The 25,417-nt window shown below is 51.2% G+C and overlaps 2 protein-coding genes across 2 annotated transcripts in view; one reads left to right on the forward strand and one right to left on the reverse strand.

The window, feature by feature from the left end:
• The first annotated feature begins 147 nt into the window (after positions 1–147).
• On the forward strand, positions 148–6,553 carry CPXM1 (carboxypeptidase X, M14 family member 1). Its single transcript, XM_059707556.1, has 14 exons — positions 148–421; positions 1,935–2,096; positions 2,273–2,382; positions 2,501–2,640; positions 2,730–2,820; positions 3,377–3,527; positions 3,612–3,700; positions 4,029–4,152; positions 4,234–4,430; positions 4,517–4,696; positions 4,782–5,079; positions 5,248–5,387; positions 6,026–6,128; positions 6,233–6,553. Exons 1-14 carry the CDS (start codon positions 217–219, stop codon positions 6,472–6,474), a joined length of 2,232 nt encoding a protein of 743 aa, XP_059563539.1. The 5' UTR covers positions 148–216; the 3' UTR covers positions 6,475–6,553.
• A 14,496-nt stretch (positions 6,554–21,049) lies between these two features.
• EBF4 (EBF family member 4) overlaps positions 21,050–25,417 on the reverse strand; it is a 56,495-nt gene continuing 52,127 nt past the window's right edge. The window contains 3 exon segments of the mRNA XM_059705731.1: positions 21,050–21,862; positions 22,079–22,154; positions 23,270–23,467. Of these exon segments, the coding sequence (XP_059561714.1) occupies positions 22,084–22,154; positions 23,270–23,467 (269 nt within the window). The 3' untranslated portion in view covers positions 21,050–21,862; positions 22,079–22,083.

Here is a 25,417-nt window from a genome sequence, read left to right on the forward strand (position 1 = left end):
CCGCTGCCCGTCGGGGGTCCGCCCCGCACGTTCCGCCCCGCCCTCCCTCCCCCTCCTCCTCGGGGTCCCGGGCCAGTGAGCGGGCTGTGGGCGGGCCGGAGGCTCAGGGGGCGTGTGGCGGCCGCAGGAAGGGGCGGGGGGCTCTGGGGCAGCGGGCAGGAAAAGACAACCCACCCACCGCCGCGGTCCAGCGCCTCCGCACCTCTGGACCTCGCCATGTGGGCTCTCCTGCTCACCGTGGCCACCTTCGCGCCTGCCGTCCGTCAGGGTCTGGGGGCGCCCGGCGCCTCCGTGCTGGGCCTTGCGCCACCCAGGACCACTGAGGCCCCGATCTCTACCTCAGCCCTACCCAGCAGCCCGGCGCAGCCGCCCGCGGGGAAGAAGAACCGTGGCTCTCCCGCAGGGCTCGCCTCTCCCACAGGTCGGTTGTCCCCACACACCGGTCCTCCGGGCGAGGATCCTTCCCCAGCGCGCGCGCGCACACACACACACACACACACACACACACACACACACACACACACACACTTTCCGACCGGTGCAATAGATGCTGACTCAGCAGCCCCAGTTCCCGGCCAGACCCAGTCAGCAGTCCTGGGACCGGAGCCAGTGGGATGCTGCCTCTTGCAGCCCCAGACCTTCCTTTTCATAGATAAGGAAGCTGAGACCAGAGTCAGGAGGAGGGGGGAAAGAGGTGCAGACAAAGGCACTGACACTAAAAGGTTCAGAGCAGGACTGTGTGTGCAGGAGAGAGTTGGGGGGCAGGAGCTAGAAGGAAGGAACAAGAGACTGCGGGGGCGAGAACTCTGCTGAGGCTGTCTGGAGGAATGGGGCAGGGGCAGAGGCAGGCCGCCTGACCTCCAGATGTGGGAGCATAGAGGAGAAAGGCAAGGGGATGGCAGTCAAGGAGGGCTTCTCAGAGGAGGCATGTGGAGTTGGGTCGTTGCTCACAAAGAGTGGGCATCTCTGAATCAGGATTTGCTGAAGCGTGGGGGGGGGGGGCGCGGGGGGGGGGCGGGCAGCCAAGAAGGACACTGCGTGTGCAAAGGCACAGGGCACCAGACATTAAAATGTACGGCGTTTCCTGGAGGTCCCTGTGGAGCTTGAGTGCGTGGGGAGCTAGTGGCACCTGCCCTGTAAGGCCCTGTGCTGAAGGGCAAGCGGGACACAGGTCCAGCCCTGGGAGGCCTGAACACCAGGCAGGCATGGGTTTGAGGACAGAATATCGCCGCCCAGAGGGCAGATGCAGTGATGGAGGTGGCACGGGGGCTTTTGGAGACTGAGTCTGGAGCTAAGGAGGGCTCCTCGAAGGGCATCTGAGATGTGAAGGAAGGATGGGAATTAGGCAATAAAATCAGAGGTGGTGGTGGCTGGTATGCTGGGGAGGGGACAGCCAGTGCAAAGGTCTAGAGCATTGTTTCTCAACTTTCCTAATCCCGCAACCCTTTAATACAGTTCCTCATGTTGTGGGGACCCCCAACCATAAAATTATTTTCGTTGCTACTTCATAACTGTAATTTTGCTACTGTGATGAATCGTCATGTAAATATCTGATATGCAGGATGTATTCAGGCGACCCCTGTGAAAGGGTCGTTCGACCCCCAGGTTGAGAACCGCTGGTCTACAGGTAAAGAACCACCCTCAGCTCTTTGGAGCTGCCGCATAGTTCCTAGTGGCTGGGTGTCGCTCCCCATGGGAGGGGGTCAGAGGAGGCCGGCCAAGCATGTGGTCACATCGGGAAGGAGAAGGAGCCAAGGGAGCGGCTGGAGAGGCAGGCTGGGGTCAGACTGTGCAGGCCTTTCAGTCCGTGCTCAGCTCCGTGATGCCTGTGGTGGAACCTGCTGTGGCGTGCGGGCTTCTTGGGATGGCAGCCCTCTCCACCTGGAATTCATGCCATTCTTCCCTTCCCGCGTGCTGTTCTCCTTGGTCCCCAGGGGCCTCACGACAGCACGTCCGGATTCGCGTCATCAAGAAGAAAAAGGTCATTGTGAAGAAACGAAAGAAGCTAAGTAGCCCCAGTCCCCTGGTGACTGCCAGGCCTCCCGTGACCACTAGCCCTGCAGGGACCATTGATCTTCCTGAGGCGCAAGAACCAGGTACTGTCCCTCCAGGGGTCCTGCCCAGATTTGCAGCCCCTGGGGCACCTAGGCACTAACGTAAACGACCTCACCAACATAGGCCTGCCCCTAGCTGCGCCAGCTTAGACCCAGCTTCCCACATGCCATGAACATCTCTCTCTCGTCCTGTGCCACTGCTCTGTCCCTGCCCCCAGGCTGTCCACCTTTGGGCCTGGAGTCCCTTCGAGTTTCAGATAACCAGCTTGAGGCATCCAGCAGCCAGTCTGTTGGTCTTGGACCACACCGAGGACGGCTCAATATTCAGGTCAGCACCTTGCTCAGAGCAAGGCAACCCCTCGACCCTTCTTTCCTGCCCTCCCCCTCAATTCTAGTCCACCCCACCCTGCCCACCTGGGCCTGATCACCATTTTCTATGCCCACAGTCAGGCCTAGAGGATGGCGATCTGTATGATGGGGCCTGGTGTGCTGAGGAGCAGGATGCTGAGCCGTGGCTTCGGGTGGACGCTAGGCACCCTGTCCGCTTCTCAGGCATTATCACCCAGGGCAGGAACTCTATCTGGAGGTGAGGTGGGCTAGCCCCAGGCCAGGGATTCATGGGCTGGGCGGGAGTCCTAAGGGCCACCGATGATCTCTCCCCACCCCTCCCGCCAGGTACGACTGGGTCACCTCATACAAGGTCCAGTTCAGCAATGACAGTCGGACCTGGTGGGGGAGTAGGAACCGCAGCACTGGCATGGATGCGGTGCGTAGTGCCATGTGGCTTGGGCCCTCTGAGCTGAGGGTTGGGCACCCAGCCCATTTTAGGGTGCTGGGCTGGTGTGGGGCTGGCCTGGGGACAAGGAACAGATTCCCACTGGGTTCAGGATGAGTGGCACCAAGCAGGCAATCTCAGGAGCCAGGCTGCTTTGGAACATGCCCGTATTCTCCCCAAATACTTCTTCCAATGGGGTGGGTGCCACTTCATGCCATGGCTTCCTGCTGGAACACCCCTTGAGGTGATGGATCTCTGGTTCTTGCATCACCTCTCACCTCCCCATCTCATGGGCTCTTTTATACGTTGGTCTATCGTGTGGGGTCCTGGCTGGTTTTAGGTTTGGCTGCCTCTGAGTCACGTGGCCATATTTGTCTAATGAGCTGTGAGCCAGCCAGAAAGCATGGCTGCCCAGGGCTGCCCTTTGGCAGGATGCCAAGTGCAAATTTTTACCCGACTCCACCAGGGTGGGCCTGATAGGGAGTTTGGGTCCTGGGCCGGGTTGCTGGGGTCCGAGCAGCCCCATCAAAGTACCTGACACCCCCAGGTATTTCCTGCCAATTCGGACCCAGAGTCGCCAGTGCTGAACCTCCTGCCCGAGCCCCAGGTGGCCCGCTTCATCCGCCTGCTGCCCCGGACCTGGCTCCAGGGAGGCGCATCTTGCCTCCGGGCTGAGATCCTGGCCTGCCCGGTTTCAGGTGGGCAGTCGGACAGGGGCTGGGTGGGCAGGATGCACCCTTCACTGGGAACTTACCTTTAACCATGAACTTGCCCTTCACCAGATCCTAGCGATCCATTCCCTGAGACCCCTGCACTGGCATCCTCTGACCCTCTGGATTTCCGGCATCATAATTACAAGGCCATGAGGAAGGTCAGACTTAACCCCTGTGACCAGGAGGGAGGAGCTGCCTGCCTCAGGTCCCCTTCTCACCAGAGCATAGCCTGCTGTGACTACCCTCATGTCCCCTCTCCCACCCTCGCCGTCTCACCTTTCTTTCCTGTTGACTCGTAAACTCTGCTCCAAATTCCCTTGTTACGGCCCTTTCCCTGTCTGAGCCTTTCTTCACTTCTGCTGCTCCCCACCTGTGCTGTGCCATGGGGTCCCCATTTGTCACTGGCTTTTTTAAGTTCTTCCATGGCCACATGGGGTCTGACTCCTGGGTCTCACACATCACACTTTACCCCCCCCCTCCCCCCAGCTGATGAAGCAGGTGAATGAGCAATGCCCCAACATCACCCGCGTCTACAGCATTGGGAAGAGCTACCAGGGTCTGAAGCTGTATGTGATGGAAATGTCGGACCATCCTGGGGAGCACGAGCTGGGTACTGGCAGGTGGGGTGGGAGAGGTAGGCGCCGGTAGGGCTCTGGGCACGAGCCGGCCGTGAGCCCCTGTGTGTTCCCAGGAGAGCCTGAGGTGCGCTATGTGGCTGGCATGCACGGAAATGAGGCGCTGGGGCGGGAGCTGCTCCTGCTCCTGATGCAGTTCCTGTGCCGTGAGTTCCTGCGAGGGAACCCACGGGTGACCCGGCTGCTCAAAGAGACACGCATTCACCTGCTGCCCTCCATGAACCCTGACGGCTACGAGACTGCCTTCCGCCGGGTAAGCCACCTGGGCCGAGGGCCACCCTGCTCCCTCTCCCCTGGTGCTTGGAGCCTGCGTGGCTGACCGAGCCCCCGTTCCTGCAGGGTTCGGAGCTGGTGGGCTGGGCAGAGGGCCGCTGGAACCAGCAGGGCATTGACCTTAACCATAATTTTGCTGACCTCAACACACCACTGTGGGAAGCAGAGGACGACGGGTTGATGCCCGACACTGTCCCCAACCACCACCTGCCCTTGCCCACTTATTACACCCTGCCTAACGCCACTGTGAGTATTCTGGGGGCAGTGGTGGAGGGCCACCCTGGGGACCCTTGTCTCTGACTCCCACCTGTCCTGACCTGCCCCTGTCCAGGTGGCTCCTGAAACTCGGGCGGTGATCGAGTGGATGGTGCGGATCCCCTTTGTGCTGAGTGCCAACCTCCACGGGGGCGAGCTCGTGGTGTCCTACCCATTTGACATGACTCGGACCCCATGGGCTGCCCGCGAACTCACACCCACCCCGGATGATCCTGTGTTTCGCTGGCTCAGCACCGTCTATGCTGGCACCAACTGGGCCATGCAGGAACCGGATCGCCGACCGTGCCACAACCAGGACTTCTCCTTACATGGCAACATCATCAACGGGGCTGACTGGCACACGGTCCCTGGGAGTATGTGCCCGAGGGTGGCGTTACCCGTCCCATAATCGTACCCCAATCAGAATCTGCTGTCACACACAATGCTGGTGTCACTTCCCACTGGGGAGTGTCGCGCAGAGGAGGGTACCAGGAGGGCAGGCTGCCTGCCGCCTTGGGCTCCAGTGTCTGTGGTTCCTCTAGGCATGAATGACTTCAGTTACCTACACACCAACTGCTTTGAGATCACTGTGGAACTGTCCTGTGACAAGTTCCCGCACGAGAATGAACTGCCCCAGGAGTGGGAGAACAACAAAGAGGCCCTGCTCACCTACCTGGAACAGGTGGGACCCGAATCCTCACCCCCAGCCAGCCCGTCACTCCCGGCTGACCTGCTCTCCATTCAGGTTGCAGCTCCCACCCCGGGGTCACCCATCCAAGGTTCCGCAGCCCCCATTCTGACTCACAAGATGCCACGGGCCAGCTGGTTGGCGTGGGGGGCTATAGGACAGGAAGCACAGTTTGCCAGCGAGGCGGCGTCAGACACTGTTTGCCTGTAGGAGTGGACCCCACAGCAGTCTGGGCTGTGGTCCACAGCGTGCTCCCGAGCTGTTCTCAGAAATGACTCCCATTAGGCCAGGACAGGAAGTGCCGTGGTGTAGACGCTTCAGATTCCACAGGAACTTGTGTCCCTTGCAATGACTCCATAAGGATGATAGCTTCCAAGGGTTCCAAAATGACAAGTTCATAACCAGGGTCATTGAACTTGGGGAAGCCCGTTGATGCTCCTTCCTACCAGGGAGTTATAGTTCTCCCAGTCCCGGTGTAATTTATCAACAGGAGATGTTTTTATCAGAGTCTGCCACCTAGGAACATAGACATACCAGCTTTATCAAGTTTGCAGGGAAACAGCCGGAAAAATGAACTGAAGGTCACAGTCTCATGCAGAAGGGAAAGGGTTTGATAAGCTTTCCCCACACAGGTGCGCATGGGCATTGCAGGATTTGTGCGGGACAAGGACACGGAGCTCGGGATTGCTGATGCTGTCATCGCCGTGGATGGGATCAACCATGATGTAACCACGGGTGTGTGTGTGGCGGGGAGGGTATGGTGGAGGCGTGGGAGGGCTTTGGGCTGGGTCAGAGGCTGAGGATCACTGGACCCTGATCTTGCTTTTCACTCCTCTCAGCGTGGGGCGGAGATTACTGGCGCCTGCTGACCCCAGGGGACTATATGGTGACGGCCAGTGCTGAAGGTTACCACTCAGTGACACGGAGCTGCCGGGTCACCTTTGAAGAGGGCCCTGTCCCCTGCAATTTCCACCTCACCAAGACTCCCAAGCAGAGACTGCGAGAGCTGCTGGCAGCTGGGGCTAAGGTGCCCCCAGACCTCCGGAGGCGACTGGAGAGGCTGAGGGGACAGAAGGATTAGCACTTCCGGTCAGCTGCAGAGCCTTGGGCAGGCTGGACCTGTCCAGAACTGAAGGAGGGGGGGACGAAGAGTGGGGAGGGAGGGACAAAGTGGGGAAAAGGTGCTCGGGCTCATTAAAGCTATGTGGCCCCTCAGCCAGTCTTTCTGTGAACTCTGTGTCCCAGATCCTCTGCCTGGGCCAGGCCTCAGCTCTCCGTCCTACCCTATCCTATCCTGCACACACTTGAGTACTCTCATCAGTTGATTTCTGGAAAAATAGAGTAAAAAAAGGACCCCACCTGGGTTCCTTTTTTTTTAAACTTAGGGTTTGGCAGGGAAACTCACCAACCCATCAACTTCTGCAGCTGGTGCCATACAGAGCTGTGGAACATTCTGGAAGCACCTTCTCAGTGCCAAGTATGCAAGCAGTCCAGGCTAGACAGTGCCCCTCCCCACTCCCCAAACCTGGGGCTCCCAGTCAAGGATGGGGTTGTTCAGTACAGTGTGAGGTGTGCCGAGGTAGAGGCTGGTTGCTGCGGGAGCACAGATAGGGGAGTCACATACTAGTACACGTGAAATACAGCACTGCAGATCACCGGGGACTCAAACAGTCAAGGTTGCGATAAAGGTGATGGTTCTAGGAGTTTAGATGAGAGGTGGGCCAAGTGTGGAGATATGGACAGGGACACCTCCAAGGATAGAACAGCTGAGCATTTGAATTTCCTTCACCAGCCATTTTTGGAAAGTGGTGGTACAAATGGTAGGATTTGATTAGTTTCAGACTGAAGGGGAAGTTGTGTGTCAGCCTGTGTTTGGCCAGGAAAACAACCCACTCTAGGTATTTGAAGCAGAGGAAAATGTAGTGCTGGAAATTGGATATCAAGGGGTTGGAAGAATTGAATGGAAAAAAAAGAGGGGAAGGGAATTTCCCCTAGAATTCAGGAAGCTGAGGACACATGTTCTGGCGTCTGTAAGCCTGTGCTTTGCTGATGTTGGTGCTCCGGTGCCAATGACCTGGGGCCACCTATCATCACTGTGGTCACCTGCCTTGGCTACAGCTACGAGCAGAAGAAGTTCTTCCTCCCACTTTCTAATCTCCAACCTCTGAAGTCCACTGGCAAATATAACCGTAACCCAGCTTACAAGGAGGCTCACAAAATGTATTTTCCAGGCTCCCTGCACCCCTGCAATTTCGAGGAGAGCTTGCAAGGGCAGGAATGGGGCAAATACTAGCAGGTAACATGGTGCGAAGACAGCCATGTAGCCTTTTGTTATGTAAGCTCTGCCTAGTGCTGGGCTGTTGTACTCTCTGTTCCCTGAGGTCTCTCTGTCTCTGCCTCTCACATTTTCAATCTGAGATCACCACAGGGATATAGTGCCTCATCTCCCTGCTCCCTGTTCCTCCCCTACCGCCCCCACCCCCCACCTCCAACTCCTCTTATACAGCATCAACTGAAAAAAATTTTGTTTTTATTCATCGGAGTTTAATATACATAATGAAAATACACGTAAGTGCACAGCTTATTGGCAGAGTGGATTAAAAGACACGGCCTGACTGTATATTGCAAGAAACTCACTTCAAATATAAACATCTAAAGGCATCTGAAAGGAAGAGAATGAAAAAAGATGTATCATGCAAACAATCAAAGGAAAGCAGGAGTGACTATCTTAATATCAGATAAAGTTGACTTCAGGACAAAGACAATTACCAGAGACAGAAAAGGACATCATTATATAATAACTGAACACACCCAGGATTGTCCCTTGGGTAGCCTAGAATCAACTAGTTCAGCAAAACTGAAATGGCATGTGAACTCCCCCAGCTGATGTTCAGGCTTTGGATTTTCCCCAGTTCTAGCAAGACATGTCCCTGGCCAGAAAGCTGCATAGCTGCCAAGAGATTCCCAGATCCCTCCTTCCTCATAACTATGTAAAGTTAATGGGAGTGGGGCCCTCCTCCTGGAGCTCTTTTAACAGTGAGATCAGCCCTGTCTGGCTTAGCAACCCACCTTTTGGATAAAGGGACTTTGGGGCAATATATGCATTCTCCCAACGCTTTGCCTGAAAGTTCCCTCAAATACACTCCCAACAATTGTGCCCGCACCATGTGTCATTAGAGGCGTTTGCCTTTGCAGTTCTCTTGACTTATAGACAAGATGAAGAACCCTTCAGCATAATCTAGTAAAACTGAAGGCACAGATGTCCCTGTGTACAATGTATGTTATAGAGAAACTCTTCCATGTGCAAAAAGGTACATCTATATAAATGCCTATAGCAGCCTTATCTGTAATAGACCCAAATTGGAATCAGCCCAAATGTCTATCAAGAGGAGGATGTAGCCCAGCCGACATGGCTCAATGGTTGAGCGTTGACACATGAGCCAGGAGGTCACGGTTTGATTCCTGGTCAGGGCACATGCCTGGGTTGCAGGGTCGGTCTCCAGTGTGGGGCATGCAGGAGACAACTAATCAATGATTCTCTCTCATCATTGATGTTTCTATCTCTCTCTCCCTCTCCCTTCCTCTCTATAATCAATAAAAAATATATTTTTTAAAAATAGAATGTAGAATAAAATATAGTACATGTATGTAATGGAATTGTATACAGGAATGAAAATAATCACTATAAACACACAACATGGATGACTCACAAAAACATTTTTGAGGGAAATAAGCAAAACACAAAAGGAAAACTGATTTATGTTGTTTATGGATGTATGAGTGATAAATTGATAAAGAAAATCAAGAACATAATTATAATAAAATTCAGGATAGTGATTGATTCTGGGGGAGCCATAGGATGACAATCAGGGAGGAGGACATGGGGGTTTCCGGAGCACTAGCGATATACTTTTCCACCTGAGGATATTTTTTCCATTGCTTTTTAGAGAGAGTAGAAGGAAGAGAGAGAGATAGAAAGAGATCAATTGATTGTCTCCCACACTCACCCTGGGGCTGGGGATCGAACCAACGACCCTTTGGTGCAGCAGTCGCCAACCTTTCGGACCTCACGAACCACCAGTGGTCCCAGGACCACCAGGAGCTTTGGTACACAGGCCAATGCTCTAACCACTGAGATTACCAGGCAGGGCTAAAATCTAGTGTGGTTTTTTTGTTGTTAATCCTCACCCAACGATATTTTTCCATTGATTGTTAGGGAGAGTAGAAGAGAGAGGGAAAAAGAAAGAAACATTGATGTGAGAGAAACACATCAATTGGTTGCCTCCTCCAGGAGCCATGACCAGGGTCCGGGCGTGGGAAGAGCCTGCCACCAGGGTATGTGCCCTTGACCAGAATCAAACCCAGGACTCTTTGGTCCGCAGGCCGAGGCTCTATCCACTGAGCCAAACTGGCTCCGGCTAAAACCCAGTTTTTTGATGAACATTTCAGGGAGTCACACGTATAGATTCGTAGGCGCAGACATAAAGAGTTCCCTTGTGCTATTCCTTTGTATTCAGATTCCCCTCATTCCAAGTCTAGGCGAACATGAATCACTTGTCTGGTCCTATATTTTTGCATTAATTCAATGAACTCTTAGCAAGATAAACTCAAAGAAATCTATATCTAGACATAGAATTGTCAAAAGCCAAAGACAGAGAGAACCCTGACAGCAGCAAGGGAGTGAAGTGACATGTCATGTACAGGGGACAAAACAGAGAGTTCTTTTGTCCATTAGACAAATTGGGTAGATGTTTTCTTATTTTTGAGTTTTGAGAGTTGGATACATGTCCTTTGTCTGATATGTGATTTGCAAATATTTTCTCCCAATAAGTGGCTTGTCTTTTTATTCTCTTAATAGTGTTCTTTGCAGAGCAGAAGTTTTAAATTTTGATAAAGTTCAATTTGTTATTTTTTATTTTGTAGATATTTTTTTGTGTCCTATTTGAGAAATCTTTGATTAACCATAAATCATGAAGATTTTTCCTATGTTCTCTTCTGAGAATTTTACATATTACATGTAGAATCCCTTTTGAGTTAGTGTTTATACATGTGAGATGTAAGTCAAGGTTTCTTGTTTTTGCGTATGAAGGTCCAGTTTTCCCAACACCTTTTGTTGAAAAACTGTTCTTTCTGCGTTGGAATGCCATTCGTGTGGGTTTATTTCTGGAATTTATAGTCTGTTGCATTGGTATGTATCTATCCTTTCACCAATACCACACTGTCTTTATGACTGTAGCTTTATGACACATCGTAAAGTTGGCTAGTATGCACATGCAAAAAAATGAAATTGGACCCTTATACAAAAATTAGCTCAAAAATCAGTCAGTCCAGCCAGTGTGGCTCAGTTGGTTGACCGTCATCCCATGCACCAAAAGGTCACTAGTTTGATCCCTGGTCAGGGCACATCCCTGGGTTGTGGGCTTGATCCCCAGTAGAGGGCATGCAAGAGGCAGCCGATCCATGGTTCTCTCATTGATGTTTCTCTCTCTTAATCTCCCTTCCTCTCTCTCTCTCTCTCTCTCAAAAAAACAAAAACAAAAAAACAATGAAAACATATTTTTTAAAAAATGGATCAAAAGTCAAAACTTAAGGGGATTCCTGTTTTCTTCTAGGAATTTTATAGTTTTTGATAACTTCTTGGATATAACACCAAAAGCACAGGCAACAAAAGAAAAATAGATACATTAGACTTCATCAAAATTAAAAAAACTTTTGTGCATCATAGAATACTATAAGAGAGTAAAAGTACTACAGGAGAGTGAAAAGAGAATACAGAGAATGGGAGAAAATATTTATAAAAATTTAAGTATTCAAAATATATAAAAACACCTACAACTCAACAACAACAAAACAAACCAATTAAAAAATGGGCAAAGGACTTGAACACATTTCTTCAAAGGAGATATACAAATGGCCAATAAGTACACGAGAAGATGCTCAACATCATTAGTCATTAGCGAAAAGCACATCATAACCACAATGAGAGAGCATTTCACATCCGTTACAATGGCTATTACCAATAAAATGGAAAATAAGTGTTGGTAATAACGTGGAGAAATTGGAACCCTTGCGTGTTGCTAGTGAGAATATAAAATGTTACAGTTGCTGTTGAAAAGATTTTAGCGATTCCTCAAATGTTAGATGTAGAATTAACAAATGACCCAGCAATTTTACCCCTAGGTATATCAGATATACCCCAAAAATTTTAAGCAAGAATTCAAACAGACACTTGTATACCAACGTTCATAGAAGCATTACTCACAATAGCCAAATTTACATTTAATGCAATACTGGAAGTCCTAGCAAGTTTAATAAGGCAAGAAAAAGAAATAAAAGGCTTAATATTGTTAAGGAATCAATAAAACTCTCCCTATTCACAGATGACATAATCATCTATGCAGAAAATCCTACAGAATCCATTTTTTAAAAAGTGTCTAGAACAGTGATGGCGAAACTTTTGAGCTCAGCATGTCAGCATTTTGAAAAACCCTAACTTAACTCTGGTGCCATGTCACATATAGAAATTTTTTGATATTTGCAACCATAGTAAAACAAAGACTTATATTTTTGATATTTATTTTATATATTTAAATGCCATTTAACAAAGAAAAATCAACCAAAAAAATGAGTTCGTGTGTCACCTCTGACAGGCATGTCATAGGTTCGCCATCACTGGTCCAGAACTAATAAGCAAGTTTAGCAAGGTCACTAAGTCTTTCAGCTTTGGGGGGACCAAGTGCTTCGATATGTCTGTCCTAATTATTATTGTTAAGAAATACATAACACTTGAGGAAGAGACATCTCTTTCTAATTTGTACAGAGACCGTATGTACTAGCATATGCTTGGGATGAAAGCTATTTGATGTCCATGGAAAGAAAGACAAAGATGGTTTCAGCCAGCGACAGATAAATCTCAAGATAAATGCCCCCAAGTGTGTGAAAGCAGTGTGGAGGAAATAAAGGCCACAGGCTCACGATTTAATGTCAAATTGTCACTCACTAAAAATCTGTGTGCAGAAAGAATTAGGGGAGCGCATCCAGTATAGCGCCCCTACTCCACTGGCTTCTTAGAACTTTGAAGTTATTTGCCTTTTTCCTTGTAGGACATGTGATCCTGTCCAAAACGCCCACAAAGACACTTAGTCCACTCTAAAACGCCCTTGAAATTTGGCTTTTGGTGGGACCGGGGTGGAGGGGCTGCATGTGGGGGGGGGGGTTCCTTTTTGCTGATGGGCAGCGGTGGGAGGTCTGGCTCCACGTGTGATCTCCACTGATTCCGTGGGTTGGGGATAGCAATTCACCTCTGGGCCGCGGTGAAAGTCCTGACTCTATTAGGTTTGCTGTGATACTATTGCAGCATGCAGGGCAAGAGTCACCTTGTTATTGCTGAGTGGGGTGGAAATCCAGCTTCCTCACATGGTTTTCACGGAGGAGCCAGTGAGAACAGGTGGGTGGGGTGGGGAAATCTCATTTCCAGCTGGTGGGGATGAAAGTCTCAGCTTTCCACTGGTCTTCTCGAACATCACTCTGGAGCGGGTGTTGGGGTACCACTGCTGCCTGGAGGGGTAAAAGTTGAGGCTCCTCACTGGGCCTTTGTTGGTGTGGGTGTACTACATGAAAATTTTCTAAGAATTTTGAATTCAGTCTCCCCTCCCATCCCAACTTTAGGCAAACACGAAAACTTGTCTGTTCCTATATTTTTGCATTAATTAGTTAGCTCAGAGGTTTGGCCAGAGTAGGAACATTCTGTCTCAAAGCTTCTGCCTTCCTGAGTTGTCCCTTTCTTGGTCCCTTGTCTGGAAAGGGCACATTTGGGGGCGGTGCTTTTTGTTGTTGTTGCTTGCGTAACACTTGCATTTCTGAATTTCTGGCCTCTACAGTTCCAAATCTAGGAATTATGAGGCAAAAAGAAAACCCAAAGAACTCACTTGCTGGAGGCTAAGACCAGTAGGTCATAATTATGCAAGAAGTCTTCAGAAGGCTGATGGACCTTGGGCTTTTAGCAAGGGCTAAAGGCTATGCTGAAGGCGATCCCCTACCAGTGGTCGGCAAACTATGGCTCGTGAGCCACATGCGGCTCTTTGGCCCCTTGAGTGTGGCTCTTCCACAAAATACTGACTTCTGCGCATGGGCCACGAAGTTTCAGTCGCACTATACGTGCGCGCCCGCACGTGGTATTTGTGGAAGAGCCACACTCAAGGGGCCAAAGAGCTGCATGTGGCTCGCGAGCCGTGGTTTGCCGACCATTGCCCTAACCTGATAATGTTTTACTGTTTACCAAACCTTACCTTTGATATGCCTGTTTGCATTCTTAAAGGGCAAATGTGTATTCCAGTAAATAAAAAGAATATGGGTCTGGAGATTCAGCGAGCTTCATCACTAGAGTGAAGCCTCTGCCTGGTTCCCCATGCCTTCTAAATTTATATTTCTTGTCTAGTGTATCAATTTATGCACGGCCCCTTCTCCAGATTCCTGAACCCTTGCTGCAAAAGGCTGCGGCACGCACTGTTGAGTCTTTCCTCAGTACCGAGGTCCCCAGATAATCTTTCTTCTTTTTCCACCTTTGAGAGTCTTTTTTACGTTTGCTTTACTATATATAATGTCCAGGGTTTTAAGTTATACTTAGCGGAGGAATAGAGATGCACAACTACCCCATTCTTTCAGAGTGGAAGTCTCTACTGCTCTTCTGTTGGTTTGTTTTTGTTTGTTGTTTTTGGTGCATAAAGTGCTTTCTGCCCATTCTTTATTTTTTCCTAATGCTCCCTCCCAGGAGCTTCCTGCTGAGTGCTCCCTTCCCAGAGCTGACCCTCCCACAGCCCACTGCTATTTTTACTCTCTGGACACTATATCACCTCCCCTTGAACTTCCCTCCTCCTGTCTTTTCTCATTTCTGTGCTCTTCCCTCTAGACCAGTGGTTCTCAACCTTCCTAATTCCACGACCTTTTAATGCACTTCCTCATGTTGTGGTGACCCCCAACCATAAAATTATTTTCGTTGCTACTTCATAACTGTAATTTTGCTACTGTTATGAATCGTAATGTAAATATGATATGCAGGATGTATTTTCACTGTTACAAATTGAACATAATTAAAGCATAGTGATTAATCACAAAAACAATATGTAATTATATATGTGTTTTCCGATGGTATTAGGCAACCCCTGTGAAAGGGTTGTTCGACCCCCCAAAGGGGTTGCGACCCACAGGTTGAGAACTGCTGCTCTAGACAGTCAGTAGTGTTCACATTGCCCAAAGTAGAATTAGGATGGCTGCCCCAGAAATTCAGAGGGAGAAACAGAGCAGGCTCAGTATTTTTTGTTTTGCTTTGGAAATTGGCTTTTGAGTATCAAAAGGGAAAGCCAGAGGGAAGCAGGAGTTGATGCCAAGATAATATCTTGGAAAGAGACTAGAGGAACAGCAAGACTGCTACCCTCCCCCCTACCTAGGGAACTGGCTGAGGGTCACCTGATCTGGGAGGTAGAAGAGAAGGGAAATGGGGCCCAACTTGTATAGTGGGGTTGAGGAGGAGGAAAAGGACAAGAAAAAGAGGCTGGGTCAGCTTTCAGAGGCGTCTGTGGCAATGGCTGCAGAGCCCCAGGTCGGCAGAGCCAATGTAGACACCACCCATTGCCCTTCCACCAGTGACCACTATTGAGCCAACTGTTCCCCTGGCTATGTGTATCCACCTCTGCTGCAGAGTTCTGCTGAACCTCATCTCAGCTCCCTGGGCGGCTTCCTGCCCTTGGTATGTGAATGGCCCAGGACACTCCCCAAAATGGTAGTGGAATATACAGAAGGGGAGTCTTTGCCACCCAAGAGATTGTGATGTCATAAAAAAGGCCTAGCCCCTGCTCTTGGAGGTACGAGGTAGATGGGTATACTGGAGGCCCGCGGTGTCCCACCCAGATCGTCCTTGCCAGCCAGTGCACCCATCCCCTAACTGTGGAGAGTTGACTGCTAACAGCTCACAACTGCCCCCTTCGCCCAAGGACTACTGTTGGCCAAATGGGAGCTGCTTGACCCAGAGGTTGTATGCTCCACCCCACTGCGGCAGTCTGCGGCCCAGGACTGGAACAGGGGTGTGACAGCCATTTCCTTGCCACAAAGAAGGTCCAACTGTGGTGCCCTTCACGCTCCAGACCCTGGTGAGGTCGGGGATAGGGAATCATGCTGGATTCCTGCTGAGAGCACATTTTTGTTTTGTTTTGTTAATCCTCACTTGATGGTATTTTCTCCATTGATTTCTAGAGAGAGTGAAGGGAGGGAGACACAGAGACACATGGGTTGGTTGCTTCCCACACATGCCTTAACCAGGGCCAGGGATTGAGCCTGCAACCGAGGTACGTGCTTTTGATGGGAATCAAACCTGGGACCCTGCAGTCCACGGGCTGACGCTCCAACCACTGAGCCAAACCAGCTAGGGCTGAGAGCACATTCTTGCTTCGCTCTTTCCCCTGCCTTACCCTGCCTCTCTCACCCCTTTTCTTCCAGAGAGCACACGAATTCCCATTTCAGGTCCTGCATTCAAGGAATCCCAGCTAATGGAATGGGATTATGGCAAGTGCCGAAGAAATGGGGGAGCTAATGGCAATGGAGTCCCCTCATACTGCACTCCTGAGGGAAGAAGAAACCTTGCTGGGGCTCTTTCTTCTGCTTTGGCAGCCCCCCACCCCCCTCCCCCAACCCCACACGTGCATGTGCACACACACACCTCCCTCTGCTACTGAACTGCTCACACACACACACACACCCCAAGGAAGGGGTTTGGAGGAATTCTTTGAGCTTTGAGGCTTGATTAGGGGGGTTTGATTTTCAGGTGCGATCAAGAGGTGATGCTTTAGCCTTACTCAACAGGAGCAGAGCGATGTCCAGTGGTCTCTCGGTACCTGCTCCTGGCCTGGCTTGACCCCGGGGACCCTGTAGGACCCCGTGCTGTGGAAACCGCAGCGGGGACACCATTGACAGGTCTGCCAGGTTTGGGCCTGCTCAGCAGCCGCTCCACCACATTCCACCCGGCAGCCACAGTTGGTCTTGGCAAGGTGGCCCTCTGGGCCCCGCTCCAAGAAGGGCCCGGGAGCAGCCCAGACAAACCAGCTTTCACCACAGAAGCCAACGCTGGCTGGGCTTGACTTGGTGCCAGCCCAAAAGTGGTCGGACCCTACCCCGCGCCCCTAAAAGTGGACTCATGCTCTGGGAGAGTGGTGAGGGGGAGGATGAATGGAGGGGAGCCAGACCCCCAGGTGGGTGAAAGCCAAGAAAGGAAGCAGAAGCAGGGACCCAGGCCAGAGGGCTTTCCTGATGACACTCCATCCCGAGACAGGCCATCAGGAACTGGACCCACAGGGTGGCTGCCCAGCTCTGGAGTGGCCCTTGGCCACAGTGCCAGATAGACAGCCCTTTCAACCCTGCCATGGGGAGACCTCCCCACCTCTCCTCTCCCAGCAGCTCACAGCTTCCCCGACTCAGCCAAGGAGCCCTGGCAGCCTAGCCTGAGAGGCCCACGCACAGCCAAGGGCGCATCAGGAGCAGCGTTCATTCCCAGGCAGGCGATGGGAAGGAAGGGCTTTGGAGAACCAAGATGCCAGGGTGCTGGGCCCCAAGGAGCAGCAGACCTGTTACTTTACAGCATTTTTCCTTCCCCCTTTAAACACTTGGCTCCTTTCCTCTCAGGGAATAAAATAAAAATGTACTTGTTTCTGTTACTGCCCTGCTGGAAAGCCTCTTCTACATCTTTAGAGCCATGAAGTCTCTTCTGTTCTGCTGCCAGTGGAAGGGGAGAGAGGGTCTGTGGACTCAGAATCCTCCCACTTATTCTCATTGGCGGTCCCTGCAGCTCTAAACCCAGAAGCTCCAAGGCTGAGGCCAGGGGGGAGGTTTGCACACCTTCTCCTTTGGAGAGTGGAAGCAGGGGCTGCTGGACAGACTACCCATGAGTGCTATTCTGGAACTCCAATAGGGGGACCCAGAGTCCAGCTGGGAAGAGGCAGGTTATGGAGGTAGAATGACTTAGTGAGAGAATAACATGTGTTTGTTCTTATGTTTTCCCTCCTCTACTTCAAGAAGTTAGCTGAAGACGGCATGGCAAGGTGAAGGACTGAGATGGTCTGTAGATCTCTACATTTTGTTTCCCAAAAGCCTAGCTTCTTGTGGGGAAGAAAAGAGCCAATAGGTGCCTTCTGAGAGAGTAGTGCAAAGACAGAGAGAAAGAGGGGGAAGGGGAGTGGGGTAAAAAATAGACTGGAGTTTACCATTAAAACATGTAATTAGACAGTTGATGCAATGGCTTAACATTAGACACATAATGAGTGTAATTCAGCACATTAACAAAATATTGGAGAAAGTCACACAATTATCTCAATACATGCAGAAGAAAAGTTCATAAAAGTTGCATCTATTCATAATTTTTAAAATTTTAAATAAAATTAAGAATAGCCCTGGCTGGTTTGGCTCAGTGGATAGAGCATCGGCCTGCGGACTGAAGCATTCCAGGTCAATTCCGGTCAAGGGCACATGCACAGGTTACGGGCTCGATCCCCAGTAGGGGGCGTGCAGGAGGCAGCTGATCAATGATTCTCTCTCATTGATGTTTCCATCTCTCTATCCCTCTCCCTTCCTCTCTCTCTCTAAAAAATCATTAAAAAGATATTTTTAAAAACTTACTAATTTAACATCTATAATAAAAAAGCATAATATGCTAATTAGACCAGATGTCCTTCCAGACAACCTTCCAGACGAAACTTGGGCTATAGCCATGGGATTAAGGAAGCCACCACAACTGCAAGGGAGGGATCCAAGCAGCCGCCATGGCTGCAAAGGCCTACTCTTGCACGAATTTCGTGCATCGGGCCTCTGGTCTAGAATAATAAAAGTGTAATATGCTAATTAGACTGGACGTCCTTCTGGACGTCCTTTTTTCCAGACAAAGCCACAGTGGGCAGGGGCCACGGCAGTGGTGGGCAGGGGCCGGGGCCAAGGCCCCGTGCACAAATTTCATGCATCGGGTCTCTAGTAATTGTATTAGTGTGGTATTGGTATAAAGATAGACAAAAAGATCAATGGATCAGAATAGGGAATCCAGAACAAGCCCATACATTTATGGGTACTTGTTTTATGATAAAATTGCCACTGCGAGGTAGAGGTTAAGTTTAATTTTTTTCATTTGAATATCCAATTGACCCAATGCCATTGATTAAAAAACCATCCTTTCCCCACTGCATGGCAGTTTCCATTTTTCTGGGGGACTTTTGTTTTTGGAAGAGGCTAAGGGGCCCACCGATATGGGTGGGATGGGGAGAAGGATGTTTTGCAGAATAGTCAGCAGTAGGGCTGGTCTCAGCTGCTACCTGGCTTCCCTTGAATCACTGAGTCCAGTCCCCAGTGGGTCCTGTCTGAGCAAAATGCAGCTTCAGAGGCCGTCTGATCCCCGGGTAGGATGCAGAACACAGCAGCCTCGTTTTTCTGGGAAACATATGGGAAGAAAGCGGAGGATTTCTGGGAGATGTTGTCTCTCTGAAGATCGAGTAACCAACTGTCTTATCTTTATCCTGATTGGCCCTGTGGGTGGGCTGATGCTGAGAAGCTTCTCTTTGTCACCTGGCATTTAGAAACAACCTGGGCAGTTTCTGTCACGTGGTCTCAGGAGACTTGGGACTTGCAAATAAAGGAAAAGGAAAATTCACGCCCGCTCTGAACTTATTTCAAGTACAAAAATCAACTTCCTTTTCCCCAGGTTGACACCCCGGGTCTATCTCCACGGTAGACACTTTTGTGTCCCACCCACATCTCATCTTTATCTCTTCAGTGCACACCTGTCTGACTCCATCTGCCAACACCTGCATCTTTTTGCCTGAAGATTTTCTCTAGCTTTTGGGACCTGTTTTACCACCCATGGGCTGACTGGAAGTGCCAGGAAGGTAATGCTCCCCTTCCCCACAGAAGCCCTCACCCACCGACTGATGGAAGTTGGTGTATAAATACTCCAGCTCCCTTGCTCCTCAGGTGGAAAAACTCTGAGGTGTGTTCTACACTGTCTACCCCAGTTCTCCAGCAGGAAGCTTGTCTCAGATTCTGCTTCTAGGGGAACCAATCTAAGACATGTGAAAAGGAAAATTATATTAGTCACTTTAGGCTACCATAACAAAATGCCATAGACGGGTGGCTGAAACAATAGAAATTTATTTTCTCATTGTTCTGGAAACTACAAGTACCAGCGATCAAGGTGCCAGCTGATTTGGTTCCTGGCGAGGACTCTCTTCCTGGCTTGTAGACAGTCTCACCTTCTCACCGTGTCCTCATATAGTGAAGAGAGAGCTCTGGGGTCTCTTCTTACAAGGACACCAATTCTATCAGACGAGGGCACGACTCTCATGACCTTATTTAACCTTAATCACCTCCTTAAAGGCCCTATCTCTAAATATAGTCATATGGGGGGAAAGGGGTAGGGCTTGAATGTATGAATTTGGGGAGGACACAATTCAGTCCATCAAATTGATAGCAAACATAATTGATTAGCTCTGCCTACCCTGGACCAGGGAGTGGGCAGTGCCGACTCAAATGGTGGCTTGAGCACAGTTGAGAGATTTTTGAAGACAGATATCACATCTCATTCCTATCATCCATGGCATCTGACCCATCTCAGGAACCAGAATATGACCACTGTCCGGCTACCATCTGCATCCAGTCCAGTGGACTGCCGTGGAGAGCCCCAGGCAGTGGAAACTGCTCAGAGTCTGAATGGAGCAGGGTGTGGCAAGGTAGCCTTCAGGGCTCTGCAACATAGACTGGAAACAGGAACTGAGGGGGAGACCAGGCAAGCACTATAAATAGGGGAAGGTGACCAGAAGGCTACCTGTTATGGTCCCAGATGTTGGCCAGGATCACAAGAGAAGGAAGTGGCAGGACCAGCCCATCTGCCTTGGCAAGTGTCTTTGGCCAGAGGGCTGTAGGGCATGGGCACATGGGTAGGGGAAGAATAGGATTTCCCCAGGTCAGAGCCAAAGACTGCCACCAGCCTGGACACTGGGATCCCTGGACAATGAGTCAAAAAATGGCTCCCCGGGTCCGAGGTCTCAGGCACATGTCTCAGGGGAACAACAGGGATTCATCCTGGAGAGGGGGTAAATGAGTCCAGGAATCTTGCATCTTTACTATCCTTCCTCCAAAACTCTGAGACAGGAAAGCCAGAAAGTGGTTAGGCCTGGGGTCAGACCTCGCTCAGATAGCAACTTTGGGAGCCAAAAGCCACCCCACCCAGCCCAAGTGAGGCCCTGCAGCCTCTAGCCAGGAGGGATCTTACTCCTGGGCCTGTGTACACCTAGGTAATGTTTAATTTGCTCTGTTCTGGTCCCCAGCAACCCCTACCCTGGGGGATGACAATCCCTACTTTGGTCCTGCCAGACAGCTAGGGGATGGAGCCCTCAGTGGCCAGAACGTGCTCCCAGCCAAAGATCTCAGGGCTCAGCCCATGTCCTGGGTCCTCAGGCCTTGTACGCCTTCTCCCTACACCCCGACACAGTACCTGAAAGCAGACCTGGGTAGGGAATAGTTGCTCAGTTGAACTCCGGGGCTGTTGAAAAAGCCCAACGTGCAAGAACACTGCCAGGGGCATGTTTTAGACGGGCTTCATGAGAAGCCTAGAAAAGCAGACCCACGCCAAGGAAGCAGGCAGGAGAGGCTGGGTGGCCACCCGCATCTGTGTTTATTGTTCTGTTTTCTCCAACCCCAACAGAGCAGAGTGTGAGTCCAGGGGCAGCTGGGCCCCTTCCATGGTTCTATGGGACCAGCAGAGTCATGTGTGTGTGGGTCAGAGTCCATGGGACACCTATTGGGAGGAAGACCCATAATTCAGGGGCCTCGCACCCCCTCTTCTGCACTGCCATGCCTGAAGCCCCCACTGGGATTCATGATGTGGCAAGCGTGAGAGTGCAGGCTGCGATGGGAGTGGGGCAGCCATGGGCCAAGCGGCCATCGGAAGCTCCATGGGAGCCTGCGCAAGCCTTCTGAGGCTGCTGGACATCTCCCTTGCCCTAAAGAGAAGTGGGCGCTGGCCCAGCGAGATGGGCCAGACACAAATGGGATCTTCCCAGGCCACCTCTCCCTGAGCTATCCTCTTTCCCACAGTCCACTTCCTGTGCTCCTGTCACCTGATGCCTCAGGTCTGCACAAAGTCCATCTCTTCCACAGGAACCGGTCCGGAGTGTGAAGTCCTACATCCCAGCACCTCCCTGGGATGCTCTCCTGCCAAAAGCGTCAGCACAGTGCTGGGGCTTCGACCAGCCCCAAGGAAGGGAGGTGAAAGAAGCCTGTGGAGGGCCGGGAGCATGGGGAGGAAGTCCTCTCCCCATTCAGGCCCATGGGTTGAGGTCTGTCCACAGCCCTGGCCCTGCATCTGTCTGTGCTGCCATCCAGGGCATGGGTGTGAATCCTGGTGGGACCTCCAGTCTGGGCCAGCAGGGGCCAGACCTGCAGACCTGGTTGGGAGATGGAGAGAAGGTCTTGAATGAAGGCTGGCTGCAGGGGACAGGAAGCCACTTCTTGACACTTGTTCAGTATGGGCCACTGCACGGGCTCCGTGGCCCTGACAGTTGTCTAGATGGGCTCTGGAGAGGAAGACCTGGACCCCAGCTCCCCATACATGCTAAGGCCTTTTGGAGAGATAGCCCATCTAAGGCCGGGAAAGGACTTACCGTAATTAGGAGTACGCCAGGCCCTGAAGCCCCCGGGCTGGAGAGTGGAACTTCTCAGAATCCTCAAAAGGCTGGTCTGTAGTAACCAAGGGGAGGGGCTATGAGCCATGTGTAGCCTGGGGAGCTTATCTGCCTGTCCGCTCTGGGCTGGGGACAGTATACAGGGCTGAGTACAGTGCTATCAAGAGCCTTGGAGGTAGTCAGCCAGCCCTAGCTCTGGTCTGGAACCAGCATTGCAGAGAGTTAGGCAAGGCGTGCCAGAGGGCCTGGCTCGAGGTGAGGAAGCAGATGGCCAGGTACCAGGACAGAAAAGAAAAGAGGTCAGGCTCCAGGAGCACTGATAGCCAATGCAGCGGCAGCAGCAGCGTGGCTTCCTCCCCTATCTCCATGACATTCATCACTCCCATCACCCTTGCCCCTGCCTACCCACTCCCATGGTTGGTATTGATGTCCCTCACATTTTAAACTGTCTTGGGTTAAAAAAAAAAAAAGGCAAAAAAAAGGATTGCCCTTTCAAACCATCCTAGAGCATTATCTAACAAGCCCATCCTAACAGTCATCTTCTAGGGGATGTGACTTCTTTTGACTCGCTATACACTATTGGTTAGGGCTCAGGCTGTTAAATTGGATGTTGAGTTGGAGGAGACTGATAAATGAAGTGGCAAATGACAACCATTTCACAATTGGGATGTGGAGGGATGATGTGGTCTCAGTTTCTTATCTGGAAAATGGGGGAGAGGAAGCTGGGCTAAACTTTGTCCAAGGCCAGTCCCCTTCCATCAGCAAGTGACCCAGTCCCTCACAGTGGTGTGTGCTACCCTCCAGTGGACACACAGGTAAAAAGCACGTAGTCCACGTGGGGTTCCTCCAGCTGAGTATTAGGTCTCTGCCCTGGGTTCAGCTGGAGGGGGAGGGGCCCTGGGATGGTTTTCAGACCTTCTCCAACTGGAATTTGAGTCCCCTTTCCCTTGGTCAAGTGGCCAGTTGATAGCATCAGGAGTGGTGACCATCCCAAGCTATGAGGACAGGGAAATGGGGTCCCCTTGGACTCCTACAAAGCTCTTTGCTCTGTACCCTACAGGGAGAACTGGTCAACTGGCATGAGGCTCTGGTGAGATGTGGATGGCATGGGCCCCTCACGCCCAGCTGCTCCACCAGGCCACAGTGGGGCAGAATGAACCACTCACTCACCTGGAAGCCCCTCTCCGTGGGCTCTGGGGCAGGCCTGGGTTGGGGAGCTTGGTGGGCGCAGCACGGGGGCAAAGGCGCTCCTCTGTTTGACAGCGGAGATCATGTTGACAGGTGAGAAGGAGAAGACGCTGGCGGTGGGGGCAGCCGCCGGGAGGGACATGGAGGAGGCAGCAGCCAGCGGGGGGCTAGAGGGCATGACTCCGGGGCGGGGCGGGCAGGGGCAGGTGCAGCAGGGAAGGCAGTGGGAGACACAACAGGGAGACAGCACCATAGTGAGCAGCGTGGGCTGCTGACCCCAGGCCCAGACCTCACTGGGGGCTGTGAAGGTCCTGGGGGGACCCATACAGCGCAGGGTCTGGAGGCAGGCTGGGAGCCTCTGAGGTCCTGGGCCAACACTTGCCTTTTGGGGGGCTCTGGAGACCCTTTCTTGGGGCTGGAGGTAACAGAGTCAAACTAGGTAAAAACAAAAGCAAAACCAGAATATCCAACAAAATCAAATACTGGGAGGTGGCCCCAAAGATGAGAGATGAGCAAGAGATAGAACAGCCTAGGATTCCTGCTGAAAACCACTGGAAGTCTGAGAAGCTGAAAAATATTTATGGGCCCTAGAGTACCAAAGTTCTCAGAGTCAAAGATTGGGGTTCATAGTGGAGCTGGGGCAAATGGTCAGCGGTAAAGTTTGGGGGTAGATGAAGGCTCCTGTTACAAGGCTCTCTGTCCAGGGCCAGAGCTCACACAACAAGCACTTGAACTTCCTCCACAAATATGCTCCCCTTATCAATCACCTCTCACTCTGGGTATTTTGTTTTCTCCCAGTTTAATGTAGGTCCTTGTCACCTCCAGCCAAAGTCCTATATCACCCTCTTCCAGCTGGTCAATTTTAAAGAAAGCATAGGGCCCGACTGGCGTGGCTCAGTGGCTGAGCATCGGCTTATGAACCAAGAGGTCATGGTTCGGTTCCGGTCAGGGCAGCACGTGTCTGGGTTGTAGGCTCCATACCCAGTAGCGGGGCGTGTAGGAGGCAGCCAAGCAATGATTCTCATCATCGATGTTGCTGTCTCTCTCTCTCCCTTCCTCTCTGAAATCAATCAAATAAATAAATTTCTATATATATATATATATATATATATATATATATATATATATATATATATATTTTAAATCCTCACCGAGGATATTTTTCCTTTGATATTTAGAGAGAGTGGAAGAGGTAAAGAGAGAGAAATATCAATGTGAGAGAAACACATTGAGTGGTTGCCTCCTGCACATGCCCCGACCAGGGCCCAGGCCAGCGGGGAGCCTGCAACCAAGGTACATGCCCTTGACTGGAATCAAACCCGGGACCCTTTGGTCCACAGGCCGATGCTCTATCCACTGAGCCAAACCAGCTAGGGCTAAAAATATATTTTAAAAAAATAAAATAAAGAAAAGCGTAGGGATCACATCCTCAGATTTTCCTGTCCTCCAACCCCCTAGTCACCCGGAGCTGTGGCTTGCAGCCCTGCATAGAGGCTTTGTCTGTCCCTCCTCCCTACAGCCTCCTCTCCTGGCGGCTCCTGCCCACTGTATCTCTGGACCCCTCTTTCTATATCTTCATCTGAACCCAGTTCCCTGCCTTTCCTAAAGACCAATCCGGCTGTGATTTCAGTGTTGTCTGAGCAGCGGGCTATGGGGTGGGGGCAGAGGCTTTCTGGAAGAAACCAAGAGCCTGAGAAGGCTAGCTGCCTTTGGCATCAAAGCACCCCTCCCCCTCCCATTGATTCATTGCTGCCCTTGTCCCAAATGTCCTCAGGCCATGAATGGTCATCTCCTTTAAGACAATGCTCACTGCTAGCTGAGAGGCCATGAGCTCCACGGAGGGCTTGAAACAAATGTACTCTATCTATCTCTCAAGGCCAGGGGCTCACAGCCACATTTTGCAGCTTGAGTAGGATGGGAGTTGTGGGTCAGTCCAGGGCTGCTGGTGGCCAAAGTAAAGACGAAGGGGCAGTCCACACAGATAGCCCAGACCCACTGGCCGGGACAGTTCTGGATGTCATTCCAGGCACATCCTAGCACTCAATGAAAATGACAGTCCCTGAAGCTATACCACAATGTCCTCTGCACATGAGGAGTGGATGGGGACCTGGGTCAGCACTACAATATTAC

Source organism: Myotis daubentonii, chromosome 8 (genome assembly GCF_963259705.1).
Source record: "Myotis daubentonii chromosome 8, mMyoDau2.1, whole genome shotgun sequence".
Lineage (NCBI taxonomy): Eukaryota > Metazoa > Chordata > Mammalia > Chiroptera > Vespertilionidae > Myotis > Myotis daubentonii.

What these genes read in the sequence shown, in the direction of transcription:
- CPXM1 (XM_059707556.1), top strand. Translation starts at nt 217, where the DNA reads ATGTGGGCTCTCCTGCTCACCGTGGCCACCTTCGCGCCTGCCGTCCGT. An exon ending in CCTGGCCTGCCCGGTTTCAG is followed by an intron (nt 3,528 to 3,611) that starts GTGGGCAGTCGG and finishes GCCCTTCACCAG; the next exon opens with ATCCTAGCGATCCATTCCCT. An exon ending in ATTACAAGGCCATGAGGAAG is followed by an intron (nt 3,701 to 4,028) that starts GTCAGACTTAAC and finishes CCCTCCCCCCAG; the next exon opens with CTGATGAAGCAGGTGAATGA.